A 22,695-nucleotide genomic window follows, 5' to 3' on the forward strand; every position below is an offset into this window, starting at 1 on the left:
AAGACTTTATTTATGCTCATATCTGATCTGTACCTCTATCTTTGCTCTGTCCACAACAGCAAATTTTATAGCTCCTCTAGCCAGAATATCTTATCTTGCCAGTCTTGGCATTCCCCCTTCCCCCGAAGGGAAAATGGAAAATCCAATCCCACTACACTTACCACACTGTTTCCTGGAATCTATAAACTGAATACAGTATTAGTAGATGCCGCCTTATGATATAGTTTTGCTTCTTAGAGCTAAAAGACTGAAAATTAGCTTATTATGCATATACTGGCTCTCTGTGAGCAAAGACATGACCTAAAAAAATATTTTTTTTCCACTTTCCTCCTTCTTCAATCTACACACTACTTCCTCTGGTCTTTTCAAAATGTACCCACAGTCTGTCTGTCTTGGGTTTCCAGAGCATCAACAACTCTGCCTGAGTATGAGTGGCCCATCAGTCTACTGTGATTATAGCACACTAGTCTGTGTGACCAGTGGCTCACAAGGAAGTGAAGTCGTTCACCACAGCAATGAGGCACCCTCCCTCCCCACCCTAAATGACCAGCTAGCAACCTCAGAAAGATCTTCGGTACAAGGCCAGAATAAAGCTCAGACTCACACATCTTACCACCTCCCAACAAATCGTCCCGCTGCAGGCAAAAATTACCTTTTAGCAATACAAAGAATTAATTGTGACTACAGCAAAGCAGATCTAAACGCATTACCTGTTTTCTGGTAAATGTGGTTAACTTTATTCCAGGAACACGAGAGTTTTCAACATACCCATGTTTTGGCTGCTCAATTAAAATAAATTCACAGCTGAGTCCTGCAAAGTGTCTACTAGAAATTTTTAGATAGTCTTCCACCAGGGCTTTTGAGCCCCCTTCAATTACTGTGAAGTTCTGTACTTCCAGAGGAATCATTCTGGGGATGATGTCTACAGAGATCTCTATTCCACTCACTGTTCGGACACCGTTGGTCACATCCAGAGAAAAATGGTCATCTAGTTGGTCAGAAACCATCTGCACATACTGAACTTTGCCCTCATCAACATCTTGCTGTGTGAAGCTCAAAACTGGCCTTTGGTCAGCACCAAGATAACTTTCTTCTGAGGAAAACTTCCGAATGTATCCATGTACTGGAAGCTGTCTTACTGTGAACACAATCTCAGATGGAGAACTGTTTTCATGAACAACCTTAAATTTAAAAACATACCCCAAAATTATTTAAACAGAAATGGGAGAAATTCTTTAGTTCTCTTCTGAACTTTTCACTTTAACCCTTGGACAGTCTGCCTAATTAATTGGCATTTCTTGTTTGGGTTAGGATTTTGGCAGGATTTCGGCAGCACAGCCATGTGCTGCTGGAGGCCCCTTGCGGTGGTTACTGAAAGGCTACACACAAGCAACGGGGAGGAAAACATTAACCAAAGAGAAATGACCTCAGGTTTGTGACTGTTTTTAAAATTTTGGATGCAATGCTCAGACAGTGTTAATTGGGCTAGCTCCAAACTGAATGAAACAAAATCCTTTCTTCCTTGGCATTTCCCACCAGCTCAACTAAGAAAGATATATGAACATTAAGTACATACAATTGTCATAACTAAAAGAAATACAGAAATGCAGCATCTCCAAATCTTAACTTTCTCAAGCATGAATATGTAACAGAGTCAAAGACTATGAGCAGTCTTTTTCTTTAACATAACCCACTTCTTTTCTAGAAATGGAAACTTGCTAGTGTTAGTCTCTCCAGAATTAAGCATCCAGAATGCAGTCATGTTAGTGAAAACCAAAAGGAGTTATAGAATAGAAGACAGAGAGACTAAAGACATTGCAATGGCTGAGAAAGCAGTGAAGAAAAATTGCTAGGAGATTGGAGAAATGGACACCACGGTTTACTTACCTGCAGTTTTCCTTTACTGATTTTAACTGGGTTTCCTTCTTCAACTAGGAGATTGTTTTTGTTCACAACCCTTGGTGGCCACTGATGACTTTCCAAATGGATGCGAACATGCACTCCAGCATCCAGATGGACATCTCTAGCATGGACCGTAAAGTTAAATGTGTCACTAAGGTTGTTGCTGTCATCATGCCTGTAGGTCACATACCCCTTTATCAGATCAAGTTGAGTAAAGGAATCCATCAGTAGATTATTTACATATATTCTTCCATATTTTGGGAAAGAGAATATCTCATATGTAATCTCATGATCATTTCTGATGTCTTGGTTTGTAATAGCACTTAGGTTAGCTGTTGTAACAGTTTCCTCTTTTCCTTTTTGAACCAACAAGCCTGTATTATTTGCCAACCTAACATAAGGATCAGTGGCACTAACTTCTAGAAGCAAAGAGGTATAGTGCTTGCCATCTGTCACAAAGAGCACAAAACGCCCAAAATCTGCACCACGGTGTATAAAAAGGACTTGCTTTTGCTCCAGGTCCACTTGTTTGAATTGGTAGAGTCTGTGCAAAGTATCATTTGTTAGCACCAAGTCCCCATTGGAAATGCCACGTCTAGTATATAGCAACTGTCCATCATCAAAATCAGAATCAGGATCATGATAGCAAAGATCTGCCAAAGTTAATAATCGCTGCCCATTTCTCACTACGTTAAATACCTTATCAATTACACGTACTGGTTTCTCATCATTCTTCAGTTGGACAGAAATGTTGAATCTAATTTCTACTGACAAAGGTTCCGCTTCTGGATCAAAGTTTGCCCACTTTCCTGACTCTTCACTGGAAACTCTGACAAGAAATTCATCAAATGCTGTCTCAGAATCATCATGCATGTACATAAGGCGCTTATCAGTTATATCTTTGTTAGTGAAAGTAGTGATATTGTCATTACTCTCGAATGAGCCTGAAAAATTAATGAGTTTCAATTTCCCATGCTTAGGAAACTGTATAACTTTATATTGGAAAGTTTTATTATCCGGTGTTTGCACAAACAATTTTGTGCTTGTTATTAACTCTCCTTCACCTTCAGTAACAGTTAGGCCACTGTTAATCAAAATAATGTTTCTGAAATCTGACTTGATGTAGACTTCAAAGTCATATAAATTTGATTCCAGATACTTTGTAGAAATGAGGAATCTAAATGAATCATGATTGTCTTCATGGTATCTGCTGATTAATTCATATGCCACTTTTTGATCAGTAATATCTTTTTGGCTAAAGATCGAATCTTTTTTCAGAGGCTGGTCATTAAGCAGTATTTGTCCATTCTTTGGTAGGGACAGCAATCTAAAATGAAGCTCATCTTCAGGTATTTCTAGGTCCACAATCACAGCAAAAAGATTATCTGAATTCAAGTACTTCTTTTTTGATTTTTCAATTTCTAGAGGAGCATGTTTCAATAAACTGTACCTTAACCATTTCACTTTGATTGGAAAGACATGCTCTTCACTGATTCTGTTTCCTATGCTAACTTTGAATTTAAACTCGTCAGTAACATTTTCCAGCTGAATTTCTTTAAAAGTGCTACAGTATCTCACACGGCTGCGCTGCACAGAGCGTTGAGAAAAAGAGTTGACTCGCTTCCATTCCCCCCTTGAATGCTGCCTTTGGATTTCCCCAAACTGGGGTGGCCCTGTGATCTCATACCGTATCTCCAGCTCCTGGAGGTTGGCATTTGTTTCAACTGCCAGATGCCTAGGTGTGATCAGAGCTGTAACACCTTGGAGTAGTTTTATTCCAGAGTTGTTGACAACCCTGTAATCCAAAGGAACTGCCATGACACGTAACACAACAGTGTTGCTCACTTTCTCACCATCACTCGCCCTCAGAACAATCCTTGAGTTCTTGACGCCTGTGTGGACAAAGAAAACAGTGCCTTCTCTTAAGTCCTCATTAGAAAAAGTAGTAATAGCTTTTCCAGGATGCTTTGAATTTTCTAAAAACCCTGCATCTGCATTCAGATTTCCAAGCACTGAAAGACTGAGATCCACAGGATCTGTATCCTTATCTAGAACTTTTATCAGATCACTAGTCAAACGTTTCTTTGAGTTCTCTAAGAGAAGAAGCAAGTTTCCCTCAGGAAGTGTGATCTCAGGTGCATCATTTACTGGAGTGACAGTAATGCTAAACACATGCTGCTCATTTCCTTGCAAATATGGAGGCACAATCTTCTCACTGCTGGTAGAAATGGAGAAATTAAAATAATCGTAAGTGTCCTCAGAGCCACCATGGACATAAAGAATCTTTTCTTGCCACACGTCCTGCATAGTAAATATATTTACCTCCTGTGCTGGTTCAACATCTAGTTTCAAGTCTCCATGAGAGGGTGGTTCCTTTATTTCAAAAATAATTTGTGATTGATTAATCCCTAATTTCTGAAAGTCCAAGTTGACTTTAATATGTTTAGATTTGAGTGAAGCTTGTCCACCCTCTAGCACAATCAAGTTACTTAGAACTAAAAGGTGGCTTTTGTCTTCCTTGCCCAGAGAGACAGAGCGTTCAGGGGAAATGGCAAATGTTGGAGCTGCTTTCACAGTCGGGTTCTTTACAGCCATCTCTAAAGAAAGATTTGTATTAAAAGCACTCTCCATTTCACACCCAGCTGAAATGTCCTTTGTTACCAGAACATTCTTCAGCGATTTCTTTTCTGAATTGGCTTTCAGATCTCTTAAGCAACCTTTGAAGGACCCTCCTCTGGCATACTTCCCAGACACTGAAGTTAGCTCTAACTTAATCACTTCTGATCGTGTACTGTCATCTACACCACCTACAAAGAGAGACCCCTTCAGAAGCGGGAGCTTGCTGTGGGGAGGCAATGATTTTTTCACAGTTTCTTCATCCAATGTCAGCTGCAAATATTCTGCAGTAAACTTCAGTCCAACGTAGTGCCAATGACTATCATTGACAGACCTACGAGAGGAAAGTTGGGTTCTACTTTTATGTTTTCCAACATAGGCTTTAATTAATCCATCTTCCATTTCCATTGCAATGAAATCTCCTGCTTGCCCAGGATGGTAAAGCAGCAAGCCACGTGCAGCTGAGGTTTGCAACATATACTCCAAGATTCCCGCACCATCAACATTCCATGATGGGAAAGAAACATAGGATCTGGAACTGAAGAAACTAATGGGTTCATCTTCACCTGCGAAGAATTCATCACTGCATCCCACCGAAACTTCATGGACATTTTTAAAGCCAGGAGAAGGTCTCAGAGGTATTAGAACATCTAGCTGATTGAATGACACATCATCAATACATCCTCGGAAACTGGGCAGTGCTCCAATAAGGTAGGGAACGTCAAGTTTACTAGTACCACCTACATAGAATCCATAATCAATATTTAATTCATAGAGAATTCCAGGCATTTTTGCACTAGTTCTATCATGTTTATCAATTACCAATGTGACATTATCATGTTCATGATGTAGTTCAACCAGGTGCCAAGCTAAATCATTCAGCTGAGATCTTTGCTGAGAATGCAGTACTCGTTCCCCCACGCCAAAGTTAATTCTCAACTGCAAGAGACAGAATTTTAACTATCAAAACCCAAACTGGTATTTTTCACAATCATATATTAATATATCATTAATAGATTAATTTTCATAAATTTTCATATTAAGTAATTTATTAAATATAATTGAAAAAATAAAATCCCACTAAAATTTTGTGTAAGTTTACTTGCCATCACAAATATGACTCGAATAATTACAGAAGAGGGAATGGACTCCTCTGCAGTTCTGCTAGGATCAACAAATCCTGAGAAATCAAGTGACAATGATCTTTCAAGAACTTACCTTGCAGAAAAACTATTATTTGGAGCCAAACATTTTCTATGATGTTAACATCATCAAATCTGAAATTTGGCCTTTACTGAACCTCATGCTTTGAACACAATGATCTTGATTTTAAGATCTAGAGATCTCAAAGGCTTCTGGAAGCCAATTTTAATAACTATCATTGTAAGAAATAAATACCGTATTTTGAAATTATCAATTATATTATGTGATTTTCCCATTTTTTTTAAACATAAACTTTGAGAATTGTTATAGACAGCAGCTTGAAGACAAACACTAAACAATACAGGCTATACATATCTTTTTAGCTGTAGTTATAAACCATACCTGTAAATTTCCTGAGCATAGCTCCATTAAACAATAATCCTTCTTCCCAGCTGCAAGAAAAAGCAGTCCATGCGGCTTGCTTGTTCGAAACCGCAACTGTAAGGATGTTTGAGAGGATGCTTCTGCCATGTTCAACTCCACAAAGCTATCACCATAAAATGATACTGAAAGAAAGAAAGGAAAACAAACAAGAGACTTAGTCACACACACACAAAAATCTCTTTTTCTTATCTACAGCAAAATATATATAAAAAAACTTACATTAACTCTCTATATACCTATTGATATATGAATGAAAATAGATCTCAGATATCACCAGTCCAAGTAACCGGATAAGAGACCAACAGCTATACCAGTATGGACAAGGAGTTAATATACCGCAGTATTCTACCTCCAACAGTGATGACACGGAATCTTAAGAACAGTGCAATCATATTTAGTACTTTCCTTCAAATACTCTTCCAATTATCTTTTTGTTTCAGGTGTTTTCCTGAGCTTGTTGCAGTCAGTCTATTTTGTAACTGCCAAAGGATTTCTCTCTGAAGTACTCCTCTAGTTTCTCTTTGGAAACTTCTTCATCTACAACATGCTCTTACACCCCCGTCAGAGACATCCTCTGTCATCTCTGATGAGAAGACCCACAGGTCTCCTACCATCTGCATGATTCTTTCGTATGTTCTCATCCATCTCTTTTCCAGGCTGAAGTGTCCTCTTGTTTCATGTATGCAGCCTCCAAGTGCCCCTGCTGCCCTGTTGCCCAGTCACTCAGTTCTGTACAGGCCTCCTGCAATCCTTCACTCTCTTCTCCCCTCTTTACTGCCTTGAAGAACAGTAACACCAGCAAACTTTCTCATTTGACTACTCACTGCCTTTACCATCCCTGTTATTACTATACTGAACAGCACAGATCCCAAGACCAAATCCTCAAAAACTCTGCTGGTAACTTCCCTCCTACACAAAAAAAAAAAAAAAAAAAAAAAAAATCATGTAGCCCTCCTCCTATCTTTTAATCCATTACTTAATATACAAAGCCCTGTGTTCCTATCCAATGGCTGCTCAAAAGCCTTTGAAGTAAAACTTTACCAAAAGCCTTTTGGGAATCTAAATCTTAGACACCTTTCCCGCCCCCATCAAGAAAACTCCAAGAGGTTTGTAAAGCAGAACTTATCTTTAAAGAAATCCTACTGACTCTTCCCAAGTTGATCCTACTTACTTCTGTGACTTTTATCCTTTGCTACAATATCTATAAATTTGAATGGTATGGATGTCAGGCTTACAGTCCTCTGGTCATTCTTGTTTTAAACCCTGGCATAAAATTTGCCACCCTCCAGGCTTCAGGTACCCAGGGAGTTTAAAGCATGAGATGACATTTTACCCTTAGCAAGTAAGGAATTTCATCCCTGAGATTTTTTTAGGTCAACCCCTCTCATCCCCCCCCAAAAAAAGGAATTTCAGTTTGGGAATCTTCCCAATTAGCAGTAAAAACCATTTTGTTTAGCTTCTCTGCAGTATCCATGCCCTTTCTGAGTGCTTCTTTTATACTGATAACTTAATCAACTGGCTGCACAGACCGTCTGCAGGGTTTATGTTCTTGATGTACTTAAGAAGGATTTAGTAAAAGCTTTGATTCCTTCAGCTAGCTGATCCTTGACCTTTTTTTCTTCCCCCAGGCCTGTCTATTTTCATATTACATCTGCCAGGGTTTATGATGCTTTCAGCTGTGTTTGGACACAACTCTTTAAGGATGCCACCAGTTAAATATCTATTTTGCAGCTTTTAGCTTCATTCTGAGACAACTTTCTCATTTTAACACAGTTCTCTTTAAAATTAAGCATAACTGCAGAGGACTTCTGAGGTTTAATTGTTCCTGTCTCTACATTAGCTGTCCCTCTGCTGAATCTAGCACACTCTGATGACTCTTAAAAAGTGTGGCTTTAATTCAGACTCGGAACTGGATTCTGCACATTACAAGGTACCAAATCAAAAGTCTCATTCACCAGCTGTTTCATGAAACAATCACTAATAGTATCTAAAAATTTGCTGTAGTATCCATAAAAATTTTAGGTGGCTTTCCCAAGAATAAGATTTCAGCAAACCCCACAGCCAAAAGCTATGTAATAGCATGTTATGTTAAGTACCCAGAGAAACACAAGAAAGATTTTTAGACTACTGAAGTACACTTACTTCTTTCAAAGGAAGAGTCACTACTGTGCATAGAAAAATTGGCTTCAAGTTGAACAAAAAGGAATTCTTCCCCACCAGCTTATGTCTAGCATAAAAGAAGCTTTCATCAAATAGCTCTAATATGCCTTATAGGTCTTCCATGAAATCTATACAGTAAGAGAATCAATGCCGTTTTTTGTATATAGAAATGTTACTACTGTGGTGTTAATAAAGACCGACCTCCCTTTTAAAGCAAGTATTGGAATCACAGAACTAGAGACAAATCCCCAATATAAGTGAGGACTAAAATTTACCTATAAGCCAGGAAACAGGTTAAATGTTTATCATTTTTATATTATGGTAAATTCATATCATGGCAGTGGCTGGGACTGTCACTGTTCTATCTACCGTACAGATAGACTACAGGAGATTGCCCCTACCCTATAGTGCTTTGGACCCAGTAACACAGGTAAGGAAGAAGAGTCCCCTGACCTCCATCTCAGCAAATGAAGCACTGAAATACCATCTTCCTCAACATCATAGGAAGCATAACCTAGCTGTCTGAAATAACCTGTCTTAATCAAAAGATTACTCCATTTCCTTCAGCCATTGTAGAAACATCAGAACATCAATATAGTGTTATGGGTACAAGAAGGTTCCACCTCAAGAAGACAGACCCTTCTCCTCACCCTGCTGAGACTCCAAGAAGCAGTTAAGTTTGTTTTGCTATATTATATCCTAGCACCCCTACGGAACTGGTAAGTAAGAGATTTCACTACAATTTTATCAGTGAAGTTCCTCAGAACTTAACAAATGAAATCCAAAGCTTTCACAGATGTTAATGTCCTGAAAGTTTCATTATGATCACTGTAACACAGCCCCCAAATTTCATTAGTGAATTTCTGAATCAAAACTAATGACTGCTGATGGAACCTGAAAATAACTTTTAAAGACATCAAATTCTCATTAGACTCAAATATGTGGGGAAAAATCATTGGATTTTGGGGGAAGCAATCAAGCAGAAAGATAAACTTATCCATAGATTACTAAGCGCAATTTAGAATAACTAGAAATAAAGTTGCAGAGTTAATATTTTGCAGTGTGCCACTGGGAAATAGTTTGGTGTTTATACTAAACATGAATTTCCTGGAAAAGGAAAAAGAAATGTAAGTTAAAGCTTTTGCCTTCCATAAAACACTTCAGAGTCAGAGTCCATCACTGAAGGTGGGGCAGGAAACAACATCAGCCTAGGCACTGATCCAGCATTAAATGAGATCTTGGGCCAAGACCACCTACAGTGCCTTGGCGTGATTTCTGCTTCAGTACCCACCAAACAAAGAAGCATGTTATCACAGTATAGGAATCAAGTTCCTCTAGAGCAGACAATTCTAGAATGATTTCTGGCTGAAACCGTGTTAGGAGTGACCTCAAAATGAATCTGGTGCCAAGCTTTTGAAAAGGGGACATTTTGTCCCGGACCATCTGATGTCAGTCATACCATTATGGAAAGTAAGTGGAGTTCAACCAACAATACCAGCCTTGAAGCTCCCCTGCTACTGCAACAGGTGAATTCAGCATTTCATGTAGGGAACGATTCCTTCAGATTGCCTGGGCAGACAATCTATTCTGTAACAGCTCTATGCCTCAAAGGGAAAAGACAGGTGTAAGCAGCTGAGAATAAGAGCCAGATCTATGTCCGCTATAACATCTCTTCATAGACAAAGATACACAAAGGCTTAAAAAAAAATAGAGGCATAATCACTTGGGATGCCAATTTAAAGGCCTGTTCAACCCAAGTTACTGTCTAATTTGTGGTTCCCATCTCTCTTCCTTCTCCCTTACAGCCAACCCTCAACTCTGACTAGAAGTACCACATTGCAACTATAAATCCCTCCTAATATTTCCATCATAACAGATAACATTTATATAGGAAGTGTAAGTTTTGACAATTTTGTTGCAAGTAATTTTACTGAAGATTCCTGACCAGCAAAGTCCACAACATCTTTCTTAGAAGTAACCATGAGAAACCAGGCCAGGCACAGCAAAAGCCTTCATAATCACAAAGCAAAAGGTTCTTCACTCGTCATGCAGTGGTGGCATTAGGCTGGCATTTTATCCTTTTGTCCAGCTTTCATTCTCTAGTGTTAACAACATCATTAAATTCAACTAACAGCTACACATTGAATAATTTTTCTCTTGGTTTCTGTATGCAAAGTGCAAAGCAGTAAAAGCCTTACCTCTTCTCCATTGCCAAAACTAACAACCCCAGAAATACATCTACAAGAAACCAAACTCAGACTCACTACACAGTTATCACAAGCTATGCACATCCATCCAACAACAAAATCAAGACTAAAAAGCTAACTGAAATAATGGATTTTTTTCTTTTTTCTCTTTTTTTCTGACAGTATTTCTCATTTCAGACTAGATTATGTATCTTCTCAGCAATGCATAGTGATCTTCAAATCACAATTTCACACTCACTTCTTAATTGGAAGTAATTTAATGCAGACTTCATATCTGCTCAACTCCTTTTGGTCTCCACTGTGGACAGGAAACAGCTGAAGCTCCACATATCTCAACCCCTTCCTTCTTTGGATCCCTTTTACACCTTCTTCCCAAAGAAAGTCATACAGAAAGGCTTTCCCTACTGTGCCTGAACCAGTAACCCAGAAAGACTTTTACACTCATGTAATCCATAAAGGTCTTTGCATTTATGCCAGATGAAAAAGAGAAGAGGGGCATTTTACCAGATCCCTTCCCTACCCCTAATATTCACCCTTTTATACAAAAAAATTGAAATACATAATTTGATCTTCAAGCAGAAGAGAAAAATTATATAGTTCCCACATAAGAGAGTATTTGGACAATGTTTTTGTCTTCAAAACGTTCAGGAGATATCAGTCCCAGGGCCTTTTAAAGATAATGTTTTGTCCAGAAGCCTATAGTGTAAGGAAAAACAACATAGATAACACTTAAAAGTATAGTCAGACATCCTGAATCCTTCTGATGTAGACAAAAACATTTGTCTACTTTTCATACCTAATATATTGATCTTCTGTTTTCAACACTACAATAAATGCCATTAGGTGACAGAATTACTGCTGCTCAGACAAACTGTTGCCATGTAGCCTGCTAATTTTCTGTGAAAACAACTATATGTGACTTGTTTTACGGGGGGCAGGGGGCAGAAGTCATGCAATCTATTACACTACCTAGTCATTAAAGATAAAATCATAAAAGTAAAGGATTAAATCTAACATTGCCCATGTATTTTCAGTCAGGATCCTCTCCAAACTCCAGAACTGCCATACCAGGAGGCGTTGTTGGCTTGTTTGCTGTCCATTGGAAAGACAAGAGTCACTTCTGTGCCACAGTAACTCCTCAGCTGAGACCACAGTCCTTGCAGTGGCCTCAGTAACAATCTGTATCAGTGAGCTCCACAGGCTGGCTGTATAAAAAGGAATTAAAAGAAGGGCGGGGGGGGGCGGGGAGGGGATCGCATTCACTGGTTTTGAACCTGCCATCTTACCGTCTACTGTTGTCATGTGCTGCAATGCTATCTAGGAGCCCCAAACACAGAGAAGGTCCTTATCTGCTAGATGTTTGATGCACATCCCTCCCAAGATACTCCAACTGTACAATGTCCCTTCAAGAAAATAAAGTTACTTCTCTTTCTATATGAAGAACGCAAAGTCAAAATAAAGGCTAATTCATCTGTCCTAACAGCACACTCAGACAAAGTGCAACAAGCGCATACAACATCAGTTGTTGGTGAGGTACTGGCTTCACGACCTCTACTGTATCTAGAGGCGACACCTGTTTTGGTTATTTGAATAAGCTTCCCATTGTCCATCTGAGATTTGCACCTTGAAGGTTTGTCCCCTGCAGCTCATTCACAAAAGTGTAACAGGAACAGAAATTAACCGGCACAGGTTGCTCAGATAAATATTAATCTTCCACATGATAGTGGTTTTCCATCTGTCTGTTGACAATTCAGGTATGTTTTTGACCCTCTACTATTTTGGATGTTCAAGCAGAAGCTCTGCCTAAGAGTGAAGCCTGCTTCTCCCTGTGACCTCTCCTTTTGTAGAGCAGACTTTTTCACACTGCTATTAGACTACTAAGCACATTCTGAGAGAGCTCACTTCAGGGCTGTAGAAAAACCCAAGTGGTATAACTTTGCTCCCCCTCTCTGCCTTTCTCCCTCCTTTCTCAAAACAGAGCAGTTGTTTTTCGTACTGACACATTTCTTTTAGTACTACCAAGTCCTTTAGGGTGCTCCAGTGAGAGGTGGAGGGGTTGTGCAATCTAGAGATGAAGGCAGGTTTCCATATAGTAAAAATACTTTCAGGAGATATAAAAGTACAGCTTGAAGCCTCATGAAGTGCCCTCATGCTCTAGACGCTAGGCAAGCAATGAGAGATGCCTTGAGTCGCAAATAGCTTCTGCTGTAACTAAGATAAAATATGCAGGTCCCAATGAATGAAGATGCAGGTCCCAACTTTGTTCCCCTAAACCACACAAAAAACCAGCACGCAACCTCCAACATAATATAATAGGAAGACTTTCCCTTGGGATAGGATTTGAGTGATGGAAACAAATGTTCAGAGCCTAGTAATACCAAATATAAATAAGCTGTTGTGATATTAATAACTTTTAAAAGCTTTGTTTACTCTGGTTGTACAGCTCAAGTGGAGACAGATGAAAAAGGGAGAGAACATTAGTGAAAAGAGTACCAAATTCCAGGTACCCAACATAACAAGCTTTTAACAACCCCCTGCCAGAAAAAAGGCAGAATGGGGGATTAAAGAATACATTTGCAATTATTTCACGGGCTCACATCCCGCACTGTAAACATGCTTTGAGCTGTCCCACAGAACCAAACCATTTCTCTAGCTCCCTCCAGCTAACAGAACTTTGCACCCAGGTCCAAGACTTCACCTACTGCACCACCAGAACAGCTCTCAGTCCTCTCCAAAGTGAATTCCCTACTGTGCTCTACAAATACTGCCTCTACTCCTACAAAAGTTTGTAGCTTTAGCATGCTTCAGTTTTGTGCTGAGGAACTTAGCTGGAACCATTTATCAGAACAACTGAGCCGAAGTGACTCTTTCACCTGCTGCAAGTATCTGTTCCGAATTTTTGTGATTTGTACATTTATTTCCCTATCCAGTTGTATTTCCTTCTTTCATCTTGAATCTGCCAGTAATATGTTTGAAACCATTGTGACTATAGGAGAATCCTATCTTCAGAGTATATAAAAATATTTTGGAGAAATAGATATTGGGTTCTAGCACTTGCACAGAATTACTTTAAAAGTGATTAATTTATACTAAAGCTTCTGAAATAAACTTCTCCAAGTCATATGAAAAAGATGCTATGAAGATAGGATAAAAAGAATAATTCATTATATGAAGCTGTCCTAACTGAAAAATAATTCTTTCAGGCAAAATATCTTACATGGCTAACATTCTGTTGAAACTTTGGGAAGGTCTGCATATACTTTATAGCACATCAGTGATAAAAATCACCTTTTTTTAAAATACAATTGACATAGTAAAACAAATGGCCATAAGTTTCATGGAGTTGTCAGGAGCTGCATATTCCAGAAATAAAGATCATCAGTTATAGTGATTCAAAGCTCAAGTAAACTAGAAGTTAGAAAAATAAAATTTGACAGCAATTACTTTTTTAAAGTAATTTCATATCTGCTTTTTTACTGCTGAAGAGCACTGAAGAATTAGATTGGTAACTGATTTTTCTCAAGTTTCTGACTGAAATCTGACCTCATGTTAGAAAACCTTACAGTTTGTGTGACTGCCCATTAAAACTGGATTGAATGGGCTTTAAAGTACTAACTAGAACTTCATGAGCATGATGAAATGAAGACTGCTCTTACAAACGTGTAATCTGGTGCTGATGATAGTCCTGTCTTTTACAATGAATTTCAATGCCTCCTGCTTTTGGGGGGGAAGGAAAAAGTGAAGACTGCCTCCCTTCAGCCTGATTCAGCAGCAATTACTAACAATCACCTGGGGAAAAAACCTTTCAGAAAATATATCCTCATAAATAAAAATGCACTCATGGCTTCTTCATTTTCTCTTACAGCTAGAAGGAACTATATTTTCAATGTTCCTTTTTTAACTCAGTACTTGCTGCATCACAGATACTATCAAATTCAACTGGTGAGACTGAAAAGGATTACCAGTACCACAGAATACCTTAGGTAATATGGTTTGCTTACACATCTTACACTTTCCAAAACACAGTGCTGATGCTTCATAAAACAGGAGTTTTGTTAATGAAGCTTTACCACAAGGACGAAGAACAGAAATAATGCAGCAGAATGACAGAAAGAAAACACAGAACCAAAATAGGACACTTCATAATGAAAAAATACTACTTCCATCTTTGTCCTCTTATCTAAGCTGGTAGCAGATGACATCAACAGCACATAAGGGATACGGGAAAAATGGAAGTGGAAAAGGGAGCTGCCAGATTCACTGGGAATGCCCTTTAAGGCTAACGTAGCCATTATTCAAAAGAGAATTCTCAGGGTTGATTCACACTTTCTCAGAGTAGGATTTACAGTGAGATTTTGTGGGTACATCAAACATTGTGAGAATCTGTAAAGCCTCTTACACAGTGAGGAACATCCTTGTGTTGCATCTACAAATGCTTTACACCAGATAAGATGATGTTTAAAGGTCCCTTCCAACCCAAAACATTCCATGATTCTATGATTCCCAGATAAAAGATAGTCCTGTAGTTAACCCACTGAACATCAAATGAACAGAGCTGATGTTAATTTCTGGTTCTATCACAGAAACATACTGAAGAGTTGGGAAAACCACTTAACACCTAATTTCAGTTCACTGCCCATAAGAAGCTGTTAGTGCTTTCTTTTCCTTCCAGCCTTCCACTGGTTTTCCATTTCACGCTACGATTTTTGGGAGCAGGAACCTTCTATCTCTGGGTACGGCTATAGCTATAGCAGCAGCTGGAGTAAGAAAGGAGAGCTGGAGTTTAACAAGCTCACCTGGTAGTGATGCCAGTCCACATGGCCCAGCAGAGCTCAGCTTGAAGGCAGCTCAGCCACAGAATCACAGAATCATATAGGTTGGAAAAGACCTTTAAGATCATCAAGTCCAACCGTAAACCTAACACTACCAAGACCACCACTATAGCATGTCCCTAAGCACCTCAAAGTCGAAGCATCCTGCACTGCTGCACCTCAGTTAGCACAAGCAGCAGGCTGTGTTGCTGACACCCCTACCTTGCAGTTTAGAAAGGTACCCTCTGGCTCTGGCTTTGCCTTGCACTGCCTGCAGCGCCGGGGATGGAGGACACTACTGCAGCTGCAAGGCATGAAGTGGTTTGTCAGCTTCACGTTTTCAAAGCAGTACTGGTTGGCCTAACATTACTGCCAGCAAAATCAATGACAAAACCCTTTGTCATGACATTTAAGACAATGCTACTATTACTAGAGAAATTTCAGTGGCAATCAGATCTCCCTGACATCCTTGATAGCTCTGAGACATCTCTATGAGCAATAAAAAAATCCCCCCCTACCCTGCATGCAGACTTTTTGTTCACAAAACCAGTGAGAACACCACTTAGACCTCCACACATTGAAATTCTCTCATGGAAAGACAAAAGAGGCATGTTTAATTTATAATATCTGAAATTAATCCTGTAAGAAAAATTACCAATTCAGCCTTGATTAATCTCTGAAGAACTGAAAACTATTTTTTAAAGTTACAATTAAATATTAGGAGTTCGTTTCTAACTAGTCTTCTCATCTAGTGAAAACAGCCACCATACAATCACAGAAACCGACAAGCCACTCAACATTTCTCAAGAAAGGGAGTTACAGCAATCAGTTCGTATCAGGTGGGACTGCAAAGAGTACAAAAAAGCACACTCTCCTTCTGTCTGCTGGTCCATTATTTAAAAAAGGTATTTAAATAATAAACTTGATTACCAGTCTTTGACGCTCTAATTATAATTTACTTGAAGATATACCACAAGAAGAAAAAGAAATTTCCAGCTCAAGTTTCTGGCTGTCCCAATGGTGTTGGTGACTGCCCAAGACCTGCACCTTAACATGCATCAGCATCAGTGAGAGCTGCAGGCCCTTGGCATGTCTGAAAAGCCAGACATAAGACAGCTGACTCCAGATGCCTAAAGAACAGATACCCACAGTTGCCGGCTGATACCTAACATCAGGACTGCTAGTTCACATGCACGCCAAAGCAGGGGAAGGAATCACAGGGAATATTCTTCCACCAGCCTTAACGTCTTCTTCGTGACACTTTACAGTTATGATTGTAAAAAAAGGGGGGTTTCATCCAGGGGGGTTGCTTTGGTTTTGTTTGTATTAGAAAGTCTAGCTATGTCAAGTCCCAGCATCTCCACTGTAGGAGGGGAAGCAGGCTCAAACGCCAGCTGACAGGCACGGCCTTCATTTTAAAGGAAGGGGACACCTACACCTTCACAAAAATGCCTGCTGTCCCAGCCACCCGTGAGGCCGCCTTCAGCGGCGCCAGCCGAGAGCGGCAAAGCACCAGCTCTCCGAGCAGCCCGCCAGCCACCCAGCTCCGCCGCGCAGCCCGGCGGCTCCTGCCCCACGCCGAGGGGCTGCTGCGGCGGCTGCCGGGCCTCACCCGCCGGCGGCTGGGCCCACGGCGCTCCCCGCCACGCCGCCTTCCGCCGGGCCGGGGCAGCGGGGCACACTGCGGGCGGGCTGCTCCCTTTCGCGGGGCCGCTTCAGCGCTCAGGCGAGCCCCACCGCAGCGCGGCAGCGGGAGCCGGGGGCTGCCGCTCCGTCAGCCCCGGGCCGCCCTTTCCCCCGCCCGGCGCAGGTGCCTTCCGGCCGCCCGACCCGCAGGCCGGCGGCGTCTCCCGCCATGGCGGCGCCCCCCGGGCAGCCCTACCTGCGACAGCCGGCCGGCCGGCGGCCAGCAGCAGCGCCAGCAGCAGCAGAGCGGCGGGCACGCTGGCCCCCCGCCCGCCCGCCATGCCGCTGCCGCGGCGGGGCCGGAGCCGCAGCCCGACCGGGCACCACCACCACCACCGGCGGCAGCGGCGGCGGGGCCGGGGCGCGGCGCGGCCCTGGGGAGCGGCGGGAGCGCGTCACCGCCCCGGCCCCGCTGGCGGCTCCCGCGGGGCCCCCGGCCCGGCGCTCCCCGCCCGCTGCCCGGGCCGGCCTCCTCCCTCCCCCCTCACAGCGCAGCTGCTCCCGCGTCCCGCCCCACGTTCCAGAAACACCAGCCTGGCACGGGAGACGGGGCAGCGCGCCTTCCCGCAGTCCCGGGCCGCGCCGCGGGGGAGCAGCGGCCGTTCAGCCCTCCCCGGCGGCTGCCTGCCCCGTGGCGGGTGCCTCCGGGGCAGCGCAGGGCCCGGAGGGGCCCCGCGGGGCGCCGGGACTCGTACACAATGGCCACGTTAGCCACGAGTTAGGCTGTGCGGCCAGGCCAGGCTGCTCGGGGGTTTGTTGCTCACGTCTTAAAAAACCTCCGAGGACAGAGGCCCGAGAGCGTCCCTGGGCAGCCTGCCCCAGGGACAGGCCTGACTCTCCCCACGGCTGTAGTTTTGTCTTCGCGTCCGACGAGAGCTGCCCAGTTGTCGTTTGTAGCTGTTGTCAGTCGTTCACCCTCTGTGCACCCGCTCAGTGTCCTGTCCGTCGGCAGGAGGCTGCTCTGAGGTGCCCCCAAAGCTTTCCCTTCTGCTGGCCGGAGCAGCCCCGTCCCTCGTAGTATTTGCATACTGTGCATAAAGAAATACTTCCTTATGGAAGAAATATGTAACGGGTGGACAAAGCATTAGGAGCAGAAACTGAGATGATTATAACCAGTACAGGACCTAAATTAGACAAAGTTCTGCATTTCACACCTCATTATTGGTGTCCTGTGCTTGAAAGCACAAGGTTTCCATTTAAAAATGTTTTAAAGAGTGCACTTGAACCACTCGTGTATAAGCCACTCACCGTACTTAATTCAAATATGCAGACACGCCTTCAGCTACATACATCATCTGTGCCAGGAACGGCCTTGCAGTCATAAAATTTTCTCTGATGTTATCAGCTGGCAGGGTGCATTGCAATGTGTCTCAACAGGTCGGTTATTTTTTTAACTTGTTACTCCCTTACACATAGGACTGGAATTTGTGACCTGAAATCTGACACTAAGCAAGCAGAGCAAGTAACCGAGATAATATTCCAAAACTGCAGAAAGAAGAAAAATGGTGATGGCATGAATCTCTTTTCTGGGTCAGCCGTCTGGTTCTTCTCTTCCTTTGAGGTTTGCAGTCATCATTTAGTCTACATTTTCCTTAGCAATTTTTGGCAGGCTTTGCTGTCTTTATGGGTTTAGAATAATGTACATGGTGGGAGGGGGGATCCATGCCCAGAGGGAAATCACGAGGAGTGATCTTCACCCAGATACCACTTAACAGCTTTATTAAAGATGTCAAAGGCAGAGGCCTAATAAACTTCATTCTCTTCAGACTGGCACTCGAAGAAGATTTGCAAAAACCTGCAGAAGGAATTGTAGAAAAGCATCAGTCTAAGATGTGAACAAGAAGGGCAAAAAATGGATTTAATGTGGCATAACAATCGGTAATGTGACTGAGTCTGGAAAAGCAGACCTCCAGGTGTGCGGCAGTGAAACTCAGTGCTGCAGCAGGGAAGCCTAGGGAAAAATTTTGCCTTTGCACATTCATGTGTTGCACAGGTTTGACTTAATGTATCCCCACCTAGGAGTATTTGGCTTCCCTAACCCTGTGCAGAGAAGTTTGCCATGAGAGTCCTTGGATATACCTCAAAAGGGACAGCATCACTGGCACTGTAGGCCTTGGGAAGTAATATTCAAAACCACAACAGGAAAAAAATAGTGCAGCGAGATGCTAGGATGAGAGGCAGGAGGTAGGTAAATGGGAGTATCCCATACGTAATGAGGTGTTATAGGGCTAAATGCAGAGATAGTGGGACAGGGAGTGCGAGACCCCCAGTATCACATGCAGGGTTGGTGAGGCCACATGCAGGATGCTGTGCAAGCAGGGGCACTTCCATGCTGGACTGGATCGCTAGCCGGAGGACTGAGTTCAGAGAACACAAATCAGTGATGTGATTGGAGGTATCACACTGGACACAGAGCTACCAAACTTTTGTGAAAATGAGATTTTTTTTTTAAATACCTCGTGATTCATGGTATAGGATGAAATTTGGGAATACAATGCATTTATTTTCAGGTATGTGAAACTTAGAATCTATTCCACATTGTAGCTACACTGATACAGTCACAAAAATGTAATCAGTTAATTAATATCTTGTGAGTAACTCAGCAGTCACTGAACTAATATTTTCCTTAAACAAAGTAATCTTTTTTTTAGTATGCTCATTTCAAAATTACCTCTCATCCAAAGAAAGGCAATCCCCTCTGACACAAGAGAAGGGACTGACAGAGCTGGGATTGTTCAGCCTGGAGAAGAGAAGGCTCAAGCGCATCTCATCGGTGCCTATGAACAGGTGATGGGAGCATGTGAAGACTTCTTAGAGGTATCCAGTGAAAGGACAAGAGCTAATCGGCACAAACTGAAATACAGGAAATCTCATTTAAACACGAAAATCTGCCTCACATTGGGGGTGGTCAAGCACTGGAACAGGTTGCCCAGACAGGCTGTGGGGTCTCCATCCTTGTTCATATTCAAAACTTGACAGGACACAGCCCTAAGCAACCTTCTGTAGATGACCCTACTTTGAGCAGAGGGGTTGTACTGGACAATCTCCAGAGGTGCCTTCCCACTTCAACTGTTCTGTGATGCTGTGACTCAGACTGAAATCTCCATAGTCATTTAAAACAAACATTAAAAGACTTCTGAGAAGAGAAGGGCCACCACATCTTGAGAAAGGCCTAAATGGCCTATAGCTTTAAGCCATGTTTTCTTAAGTCATTCAGGAGTTTCCAACCCTGAGCCCTACTTGCTTTCAGCAGGACTTACATTTCTTAAGGAATGTAAATCTGAATTTTTCTTTGTTTCTGCAGTTCCCGGGGGGAGGGGGTTGGGGGTTTTTATCATCTTTGGCTTTTATTACTCAAGGATTTCTTATGTCTTGAAAGCATGACAGGGCTTGTTTCCTAAACAAAAAATCCTGGTAATGCGGTCAGACAGGCAGAAATCCAGTATGTTAGTTGTTCTAGTTTGTGTTCTTTCTTCTTCCCCTGTTCCTGTATGCCAGCTGCATATCCAGTAGTCAACCTCAGTGCTGAGTACTTCTGTGCAAATGTGAAAAATCATTCAGCTACTTGACAGATTCTTTCCTATTAATGATGGAGATCTGTTTGTTTGCATCTGACAGCCTATCAGCCTATTAGTTAATGCAGAATGCATGATCTTCCTGACCACTATAATACCCTACACATCAGTTTCTTTTTATCGGATTTGGTTGGAGAAAGGTTCCACTGAGAAGAAAGGAGTTGCATGTGGTACCAGAAACCACTTTAGAGATCAGTTTCTACTCAGTTTTCAACCAACAATACTCTTTGCAAATTGCTGCTGCAGCCAAGACTTCCTTAAGGTTCCCATAGGCTTTCAACCAATTTAAAAAAATGAAAACTCTCCACATGTTTTGAAACAACCTCTATCAGATTTCTTTGGTTTTGGTTAAATTATGCTGAAATTACTGTTGTGGATAAGTAACAAACACTCAGAAGACATGCCGGGATAATTCTGATGAGAAAGATTGAATGCTGGCTGCAAGCAGTCAGGAGAGGTCCTCTGCGAATAATGTAAAGATCTCCAGCTAAATAGAAGAAATTTATAGTCTTTAGATAAAGCAGTATTAACCCAACATTCATTGCATTAAAATGACATTTTAATTTGACATCTTAATTTTAATTTAACACTGTATCAGATGGCAAATACTCAACTTGGGTTTCCTGAGTGGAGGGGCAGCATGATGGACCAAAGCTTCTTAACATCTCAGGTACAAATGAGGAGTTAGGGATGTAGTCTTCATCGAAAGCAAACACAAACCTGCAGTGGTCCATGCAGATCCCCAAAGAGCCTGGCTGTAATGACACTAGAGGGAGTCCTGATGCTGCAAGAAAATTTTTTTCCTGTAACAATTTCTTAAGTCAACAGTGCCTTATAAATGAAAATGTTCTTGAAATAGAGCTTCTGGAGAAAATGAAAGAGCCACTCAATTCACATGGGATCAAACAGTATTCAAGTTCTATATTCCAAGTTTTCCAATGATTTATTAAGCAAGCCAAGTGAATTTTTAAAAGGCCATTGTTAATAAGGACTTTATTTTTCCAGTAAAGAGAATATTTAAAGTCAGCATTCAACACTGAGTAAAAGAATGAGTAAAAGAATCTCTTACTTTATTGTTCTGGTAATTTAAATTACAAGGGCCCTGTTCTACAAAATCTGTGCTCTTCTTGTGATTCATCATTGAAGACTTAAAAGGTAGACCACGTGGTCCTGAGTTTTCAAATTAGACAACTGAATTTTTACTGAAGTCAATGGCAGCTGTCAACGTTCAGCATCTTGAAGTTCAGGCTACACATTTGCAATAAAAATAGGTTTCCCAAAAGTGCCTAGATGCATCCCACATGTTACTGTGGGATGCTCGTCCATGCATGTTCCTAAACCACTTTAACAATTTTGAAAATTGCAGGTATCTGAAAGAGAAATTCATATGCATGCAAGAACTGGCAGTCCTCAGTAGCTCAGAATGATAGTTTATCCTGTGCCACTGGGACTGGGAATACAGCTTGTGCTGTGGGTGATCATAACATGCAAGCTTAAAGCAAGGCAAGGCTCTCTGCTCTGAATGAAGGAGGAGGATGGCATTGGCATTCACTAGGGATCCAAATGCTTCCTTTCTTTCCCTTGCTGGCCCATGCCTCAAACCAAGACCTCTTAGCCTGTTTCAGGAATTCACCATACAAACCCTGTCCTTTCCAAGATATCACAGAATGAGTGCTCAGCTCTTGCTCCTGTCCTGATGTTGGGTGAGCTCTATCAGAGAGCTCTGAGATTGCATTCGGGAACAGGTCATCCAGGAAACTAAAATCTTCCTCTTTTTCAACCAGAGTGGCACAGTCTTACGGACTCAGCACAGGAGGCTGCAGCTGCTATTAGGAGGAAGAGGTTTGACTGTTGAAGGACCCAAAGAAGATTGGTGGGCTGACACTGGTAGGTAGTGGTGCCCTTTACCTGCATGGCCATAGCGTGCCTTTGAGAAGAAGCTGCTAAGTGATAGTCCTTACTGGGCTGCTCACATGGCCAGCCCAATGGAGATCCCCAGTGTAGTAATGTTACCAGGGCAAGAGGAAAATCACAGCCATGTAAGCAGGCCAAATACTGCATTTTCTCCCTGGAGCTATCCATGAAGTAAAGGCTTAGGCATGCTCCTTCTTCCCTTTTTTTCCCTGTGGGTGGTAAGGCCCGTTACATCAG

The 22,695-nt window shown here is 41.9% G+C and overlaps 1 protein-coding gene across 5 annotated transcripts in view; it reads right to left on the reverse strand.

The window, feature by feature from the left end:
- Window positions 1-17,861, reverse strand: part of LOC140650567 (chondroitin sulfate proteoglycan 4-like) — a 42,417-nt gene extending 24,556 nt beyond the window's left edge. The window contains exons 1-5 of one of the 5 annotated variants that reach the window (XM_072859072.1): window positions 17,166-17,405; window positions 6,064-6,227; window positions 5,085-5,457; window positions 1,888-3,794; window positions 711-1,181 (exon numbers count right to left, since the gene is read on the reverse strand). In XM_072859072.1, the coding sequence (XP_072715173.1) occupies window positions 711-1,181; window positions 1,888-3,794; window positions 5,085-5,457; window positions 6,064-6,227; window positions 17,166-17,250 (3,000 nt within the window). In that variant the 5' untranslated portion in view covers window positions 17,251-17,405. Of the gene's footprint in view, window positions 1-710; window positions 1,182-1,887; window positions 5,458-6,063; window positions 6,228-17,165; window positions 17,407-17,733 lie in introns of those variants that run through there. The other 4 variants (XM_072859071.1, XM_072859068.1, XM_072859067.1 and 1 more) reach the window with 4 other exon arrangements.
- Window positions 17,862-22,695: the final 4,834 nt, after the last annotated feature.

Source organism: Ciconia boyciana, chromosome 4 (assembly GCF_034638445.1).
Source record: "Ciconia boyciana chromosome 4, ASM3463844v1, whole genome shotgun sequence".
Lineage (NCBI taxonomy): Eukaryota > Metazoa > Chordata > Aves > Ciconiiformes > Ciconiidae > Ciconia > Ciconia boyciana.